General features: G+C 40.6%; 1 protein-coding gene across 2 annotated transcripts; it reads left to right on the forward strand.

Annotated features, from left to right (window-relative positions):
* The first annotated feature begins 1,296 nt into the window (after positions 1 to 1,296).
* C8H12orf73 (chromosome 8 C12orf73 homolog) lies at positions 1,297 to 7,946 on the forward strand. Of its 2 annotated transcripts, none has more exons than XM_037848084.1 (3): positions 1,297 to 1,451; positions 1,850 to 1,966; positions 7,470 to 7,946. In XM_037848084.1, exons 1-3 carry the CDS (start codon positions 1,305 to 1,307, stop codon positions 7,563 to 7,565), a joined length of 360 nt encoding a protein of 119 aa, XP_037704012.1. In that variant the 5' UTR covers positions 1,297 to 1,304; the 3' UTR covers positions 7,566 to 7,946. The 2 variants fall into 2 exon arrangements, with proteins under 2 accessions (XP_037704012.1, XP_037704013.1); XM_037848085.1 differs by having other exon boundaries at positions 1,362 to 1,483.
* The last annotated feature ends 621 nt before the right edge of the window (positions 7,947 to 8,567 follow it).

Here is an 8,567-nt window from a genome sequence, read left to right on the forward strand (position 1 = left end):
TCCAGATATATAAAGAATGTTCAAAACTCAATAAGAAAATAAACAATGGAATAAAAAAAAATGGGCAAAAGATCTGAACAGACACTTCACCAAAGAAAATATAACTACATGACAGGATGCTCAACATCATTAATTATTTGGGAAATGCAAACTGAAACCAAAATGAGATACCATTCCCACCTATTAGAATGGCTAAAATTTAAGACTGATCAGACTTAAGTGTTAGGATATAGAGGAACTGGAACTCTCATATCCTACATTAAAAAAGAGTTGGGCAGTTTCCTAAGAAGTTAAACATTACCTACCATATTCTCCAGCCATTCTACTCCTAGGTATTTACACAATAAAAATGGAAGCATATGCTCCCTAGACTTGTACATTAATTTTCATAGCAGCTTTATTTGTAATAGCCCCAAACTGGAAACAACTAAAAATGTCCACCAACAGGTAAACAACTTGACACTCAAGCAATAAAAAGGAGTGAACTATTGATACACAAAATAACATGGATGGATCTTAAAATAATTGTAGAGTGAAATAAGCCAGATAAAAAAATAACATACTGTATAATTCTGCTTATATAAAATTCTAGAAAATGCACAAGAATCTATAGTGACAGAAAGCAGATCACTGGATGCCTGGAGAAGGGGTGGTGATGGTGGCAATAGGGACGCATTACAAAGAAGCAAAAATAAACCTGTGGGTGTGAAGATACATTCACTGTCTTGACTGTGATGGCTTCACCAAATTGCACACCTTAAACTTTAAATATGCAGTTTACTGTATGTGATATATGCCACTACAACATTAAAAATGTAATATGTGAACATATCATGATTCATGTTCAAACCTGAATACTTCAGAATTCAGTCTCGCAGCAACTTGTTTAATTAAAATCAATCCATACAGCAGAAATTTTAAATGCATGGGTTAAATAATGTCGGTTTCAGGTTTCCTTTTTTCTTGTAGTACCATGAACAAAAAGGCTGTGGCTCTTTTTTAGGTATCAAAGGACGCCAGCAGGCATAAGAACAGTGCTTTCACCTCGCACCTGAGTGTAACGTATTTCCCTAAGCACGCACTGCTCAACGTGCGAGTCCCCATCCGATCCTAGAAGTAAACGCGTGCAGCTTCCTTTGTGTCCGCTAAGTATAAATGATGCAATAACCTGTCGCCGAACCTGAAACTCCGCGTCTGCCAGGGAACTCCAACTCTTATCTCGACCGGGACTGAGAAACGTTTGGGGACACACAAAACAGAAAACACACTCCGGCGTACCCACCGCCCACTTCCGCTGGGGTCACATGCTCGCATCTGTAGTGTCCTGGCTTTCCCGTCCGCCGGCGCACTCACCCGGTGGAGTCTCGGTTCCCCTGCGCCCCTTCGCTGCAGCGGCGCAGCGGACTTCCGCCTGTCGTCCGAACAGCTGGGGAGCGCCAGTGCGCTACGCGGTACAGCCTCACCCGGGGCGCGTTAGTGAGGGGTGAGGGAGAGCGGCCTGCGGTACCTCTCTCTGTGGAGGCGGGAGGGACGCGGGGATTTGGGGCCGGACTTCCACTTGTTTAGATAGAGACGTCTTACTTTCTGAGGACCCTGTGCCTCACACGAATAAACGTTTGAAGGCTGGTCTCACCCGGAAGGGGCGTTCTTTATCTGAGCGCCCCGGGTTTGTAAATGGGGAAACCGAGACGCGGAGACGCGGAGACGCGAGAGAACCCAGGTTTCTGACCTCGTTCCTCCGCTGCTGGCTGCCTTGCTTCCAGCGCTAACTGGCGCGCCCCAGCCCCGGCGGCGTTTAGTCGGGAGCTATGAACCTTTTTAACACTGCCCGCTTTCCGTCCTCGTCCAGCCTGCGACCATGCCCGCTGGCATGCCCTGGTCCACCTACCTGAAAATGTTCGCTGCCAGCCTCCTGAGCATGTGCGCGGGGGCCGAAGTGGTGCACAGATACTACCGGCCCGACCTGGTGAGTACAGGAGGGTCCCTTGTTCTCTCCTAGACCGCTCCATTTTCCTCATAGCAGCAAAAGTGATAGTGAAATGAAATCCGGATCATGTATACCCAAGGGTTAAAAATTTTGCAGTGGCATCTCATTGCATTTAGAACAACCCATGGGCCCTTGTGTGCCACTGGTTTATATCTAATTCAATGAATTAATTTTTATTACGTATTCATTGAATTTGGTGTTTGGAATTCAAGGTACTTTGAGGAGTTAAGGTCCTGAGGAAGTGGAGGAGAGGAGGACATGCAAATAATCACACTAGTGTGCTATATGTTACTTGATAGGCGTGGAGGAGTGTAGGGAGTTCTTGCTACCTGGATATACTATCATTTACAGAGATCCAACCATTTGTGTTTCTAATTGCAGTTCATTGTCACTTCAAATTTGGTGACAGTTATCCCTGTTTTCAGATGAGAAGACTGAGGTTAAGAAGAAAGTGACTTCCCAAAGTGACATGCCTTGTGAGGGACCAAGTTGAGGATTTGAAGTCCAAACTTTTTATTTGGTGTTCCTTTTTGTTGTTGTTCCTTTTAATAGAAAAATGCAGTACCCGTGTTCAAAGTTCAAATTGTATGTGGAATAAAAAGTGAAAATCCACCACTTTCAACCCCTTTCCTCCAATCTAATCCCTCTACACCTAACTATCACTTATTGGATGGTATATATCCTTCCAGACTTTTTTCTATTGTTGAATGCACACACACACAGTTTCTGGAATGTTTTTCCCCTCATAAGTAGGAGGAGAAATAAATGGAGATTGTGCAGAAATAGACATCAGGAAGGTTTTATAATGGAAAACATGCCTGGGATTTGATTCTGAGAAATTCCTTTCATCCCCCCATCTCATTATAAGGAGATGGGAATGTGCTAGCATTGCTACCAGCAGCTACGTTTACCTTGGGAGGAGGCAGCACAAGGCCAGACTCTCTAGAAGGGCGAACTGAAGGATCTGAGGCCTCTTGACCCTGATTGGGTAGTGACATTAGCATTGGGCTACCTTTGTAGGGACTTGAAGGCCAGGAATGGCTGGCCATGTGTAGGAAGTTGTATGCTTTACTAACATTGAAGGACCTTATTATGTTCTTTATCCATGTCTGTTGGTATTGCTCCAGCGATTACCGTCACTGTTGTAACAATCACTGGCCTTGGCAGCAAGAAGGTCTGGGTGGAGTCCACAGAAAAGGAGGCCATCATGACTGCCAAGTGCTATCTTATGGGAGAAGCGTTAGGGGTGCTTATTTCTAGTTGTCCAGCTCAGCTCATCAGAATAGGAAAGAGGCAAGTACTCAAGGCAGGTGGTCTGACCTGGAATAAAGAATTTGCCTTTTGGTTGAGCTTCCCTTTTGCATTTTCTGTAAAAATCCAAGCAATCTGGACAGAGGTCAGGAGGATCAGAAACCCTGTCACTGGGGTTCATGCTAAGAAGTAACCAGGGTCTTAAGGTTATTGATCAATCAATAATTAACTGTTGGTAAAGTTTATTTTTGTTTTATTCTCTTTTTCTTAATTTGTAATCTACTTGTTATTGAAGGCACAGTCATAAAAGTTTTGTCACTTTGGTTTTATACGGTACTAGAAATTCTAGTCACTCCAGATGTGTGCCCGTGTGTGTGTTTAAGAGAGTGGTTGTGGCTACTTTGTAGGAAATTGAAGCATGCTGTTATTGTCTTTGTATAAGACTTTGTGATTTCACATAATTCCCTTTCACGACTTGAAAAATAATAGCCCTGCTAAATTGATTAAATTGTACACAGTGTAATGAACATGAAACAAGCTACATTCTTTGCTTGTAGTAAAGGAATTGAATCTTCAGAGTCCTAGGACTAGTTTTAAGAGAGGAGATTGTTTAGACAAGTTACTCTGGCTTTTCTTCTATTTCCATCCTTGAATTTTCAGAAAGTCATTTTCTCTTCAGAATGTGAGCAATGCTATGCAGTACATCTTTTATCTTCCTACCTTTCCTATTACCCTGACCCCAACTCCATACTCTTTCCCAAACTATATGTATTTTTAGGATTAATTGATTGTTAGAAGATAAAAGGGTAAAATGAGCCGAGACAAGGTGTTTGAACTTTAGGCATTGGAAAGTCATTGAAGTTTTCTCATCTGATAGTAATTGTATTGGAATAGTTTTGCAGTTTTATGTACAAGTTTGACCAAAAAATTTATTTCTAGCCTTAGAAGCCCTGAGCAAGGTCTGTTGATTTATTCATTCAGCACATTTATTAACTGCCTTTTATAATGCAGGGTATTCTTACAGGGTTATAGGAAATAAGGAAGAGATTAAGTTGTGATGTCTGCCCTTAGGGAGCTTACAGTATAAGCTGATATCCGATAGAAATAGATATGCCTACAAATCATTATGATAGAGGGCCTTATGTGTTAATGCTGATCAGAGACATAGGTGAACAGTGTAGAATGTGGGAATGGAGTGGAGGGAGTGATACATTTCAACTTACTTGAGGTAGTACTGAGTTGGGCCTTGGGTAATGAGAACTTTGGTAGTGCCAGTATGGGGGGTGGTGTGGGGCAATGGCTCTGAGAGGCATTCCAGGTGGAGAGGGTAGGATATGCAAAGACGGAAAGTGGAGGCATGTAAATACAGTATACTCTAATAAGGCTTTGAGCCTCACCACTTCATCGAAATGCCTCTTCAGGTCTCCAGAAACTTCCTTGTTTGTTAAATCCCATGGGTCAGTTATCAGTCCTTATCTTTCTTTACCCGTCAGCAGGATGTGATACAGTGGAATGCTTTCACTTTTCAGATGGTCTCATCTAGTCTCATGGCATTACTTACTATTTATATAGTACCAGATTTTGTTTTCAGACTGGACTTCTCTCTTGTACTCCAAATTTGGCTATCACTTGCATATTTGACAGCTCCACTTGGGTGTCCAATGAGCATGTTCAAAACTGTGTTCCTGATCTTACCCCCACTGACCTCCTCTTGCCATTTTCCCTATCACAGTAAATGGCACCTCCATTCTTTCAGTTGTTCAGACAAAAACCTAGGAGTCATCCTTAACTCCTGTTTCATACTGCACATTTCAACAAATCCTGTTGGCTCAGTGTGGAAAATTACATTCAGAATCTGATCCCTTCTCATCACCTCCATTGCTACTACCCAGTTCAAGTGACTGCCATGCCTCACCTCGGTTATTGTAATAACTTCCTAACTGGTCTTTCAGCTTCTACCCTTGTTTACCTATAGTCTATTCTCAACAGAGCTACTAGAGTCTTCTTTTTTACACTTGAGTCAGATCATGTCACTCCTCTGCTCAATATTTCCCAACGACTTCCCATCTCAGAGTAAAAGCCATTGGAGGCTTTATCTCCCTTTTTTCTCTGCCTTGTTCCTTCCTAACTTTCCCTTGAACACTTTGTATCAAAGTGTTCTATACTGACCACCTTGCTTTTCTCTAACACAAAGGCACACTTCTGCTTCAGGTTCTCTGTACTTGGGTTCCATCTGCCTGAAACACCTAGATATCTGCATGGTTGGCTTTCTTATCCTTCATGTGTTTGTTCAAAGTCACCTTCTCAGCCAATAAGCATGCTCAGCATTATTAGCTATCAGAGAAATGTAAGTCAAAACCACAATGAGATACCAGTTTATACCCACTACAATGGCTAAAATTACAATGATAGATAACAAGTATTGGTGAGGATGTGGAGAAGTTGGAACTCACATACACTGCTGGTAGGAGTATAAAATGATGTGGCCTCTTTGGAAAACAATCTGACAGTTCCTCAGTTAACTGTAGAATTACCACATGAACTAGCACTTCCACTTATAGGTGAATACCAAAGAGTTATGAAAACATATGTCTGTACAAACACTTGTAACAACTCTTCAAAATGGTATTCATAATAGCTAAAAAGTTAAAATAACCCAAATGTCCATTAACCGATGAATGGATAAATAAAATATGGTATATCCATACAATGGACTATTAATTGGCAATAAAAAGAAATGAAGTACTGATGTATGTGACAACATGGATGAACCTTGAAAACATTATACTAAGCCAATCACACTGGACCACACATATTGTATGATTCCATTCCATTTTTATGAAATGTTCATGTTCTGGTTTGCTAACACTGCCATTATGCAATATACCAGAAATTGGATTGGCTTTTATAAAGAGGGTTTATTTGGCTACATACTTACAATTCTATGGCCATAAAAGTGTGCAAACTAAGGCATCAACAAGATGATACCTTCACTGAAAAAAGGTGATGGCATCCGGAACACCTCTGTCAATTGGGAAGGCACGTGGCTGGCATCTGTTGGTCCTTTGCTCCCAGGTTGTGTTTCAAAATGGCTTTCTCCAAAATGTCTCTGGGGTTTTGTCTTAGCTTCTCTCACACAGCTCCTCTACATCCTTGCTTCTTTCTCCCAGGACGTTTCTAAGCATCTGGGGTCCTCTCTTAGCTTTTCTGGGGCAAACTCTGGGCTTTGTCTCTTAGCTTAGCATCTCCAAACATCCTTCTTTCTGCACCTCCAAGCACTTCTAAACCTCAGCTTTAAATGGCCATCTCCAAAATGACTCAGCTTCTCTTGGGGCGTTTTGTCCTATTATCTGTGTGAGTGCCTTTTAAAGGACTCCAGTGATTTAATGAAGACCCACCCTGAATGGGCGGGGTCCTCACCTCCATGGAAATAATTCAATCAGAGGTTCCACCCTAATCAACAGACTAATCAGTCTGCTCCAACAAGATTGCATTAAGGAATATGGCTTTTCTGGGGGACATAATGTATCCATACCAGCACAGTACAGAATAGGGAAATCTGTATAGATAAAAATAGATTAGTGCTTGTCTAGGGCTGATGAAGTTGGGTAGAGATGGGGAGTGACTCCTAATGGGTACAGGGTTTCTTTTTGGGGGGATAAAAGTGTTCTAAAATTGATTGTGGCGATGGATGCACAACTCTGGAAATATGAAAAGTCATAGAATTGTACACTTTAAATGGGTAAATTGTATGATACATTTCAATAAAACTGTTTACCAAAAAAAAAAAAAAAAAAAGCACTTTCTCAGCCCTTCCTCAGAGGAAGAAATTTTGTATTTTTTGACTCACTACTTTACGCCTTGCCCGCTATAGGCACTTAATATTATTGAATGAATTAATTCCTAATACCTGTGCCAGGCACATGGCGGACAGTAAATAGCACATGAATGAATTTCCAAATGTGGAAAGGTTTATTCAAGTTTGTGAATCTATTGATTGATACTGATGCAAACCATCCCTCTATAAGCCCTATAGTATTTAATACATTGCCAGGGTGGTAGAATCATAAATACAGGGCTGGAAAGGGACTAAGATTAACCACAGGTTCTCATAATAAAGTTTTGTTACTGAGTAGCAGAGAGCTCTTTGTTCTTTTTTGTTCTTTGCTTTCTTTGAAATCTTTCAGGTCACATTTTACTGGTATCTGTGTTATCTTTTGTTTTTTTCTAGACAATACCTGAAATTCCACCAAAACGTGGAGAACTCAGAACGGAGCTTTTGGGACTAAAAGAGAGACAACGCGAACCTCAAATTCCTCAGCAGTAGAAACCTCAAAATACAACTATACTAAGAATTCTGTTAATACTATTGTAAATTCTAAATATGTATTTTTGTTTAACTTATTGAAAGTCCCACTACTTGTCCTTAAGCACCTAACACAATGTTAACTGCAGGATGAGGTGCTCAGTAGATATAATGGATACAATGAGATTTAATTAGTTGGCTAATATTTCTTGAAAATTGCCAGAGTTTATTTCACCAGCTTCCTGAATGTGGCTTGGAAGGTAGTCTTGACTATTATGTGAGATGGAATATTACAAGGTCTTGTGCCATTACAATTCCAGTTTATTTCTCTGAGTAAGCTTTGACTATAATGGTGAATGGAAATTATAAATTAACCATAATAAAAATGACATTGACAATGAACGTTTATGGTGTGAACTTAATATTTCTCTAAATATTGGAAAGTACTATTTGTACTTAAACTATAGTAAGTTGAATCATTTAAAGTTTGAGGTTCTTTTGGAATTATGTACATAAAATTATAAAGCCCCTTGGACTGAGATTCTTCTTAATGTCTTTTGCCTAACTTGGAATTACCAGTCTGTTATTTACTCCTGGGCACATCCCCACTCCTACCACTTTGATTAGCAGACATGGTCCTGGATTATGGCGTTAATTTTATGCATGCAGTTTCTGAAGAGCTGGCCTGCTTGTGTTTGCCAGGGTGTACATATGACTTCCGAGTATCCCACATATGGAAAGGCCCTGGCATTTTGTGTTTCCAAAATTTCTCAGAAACTGAGTATTACCAGATCTCAGTCTGACTCAAAACCTCAAACCCTCAGGCTTATGTAAAAGGGACTTTTTTTTTCTTTTTTAAGCCAGAACTATTTTAAATTTGTCTTTCTGCTTTAACATCTGACCATCCAGTCAGTCATCTATCTGGCCCTTTTGTAACTTTCCCCACCATGTTTATCAAGATCATTGCTTAGCCTTTTGACATTTAAAAATTTGGTTTTGATATTTGTGACTGGTGCTGTCTTA

This window comes from Choloepus didactylus, chromosome 8, assembly GCF_015220235.1.
Source record: "Choloepus didactylus isolate mChoDid1 chromosome 8, mChoDid1.pri, whole genome shotgun sequence".
In the NCBI taxonomy this organism is placed as follows: Eukaryota; Metazoa; Chordata; class Mammalia; order Pilosa; family Megalonychidae; genus Choloepus; species Choloepus didactylus.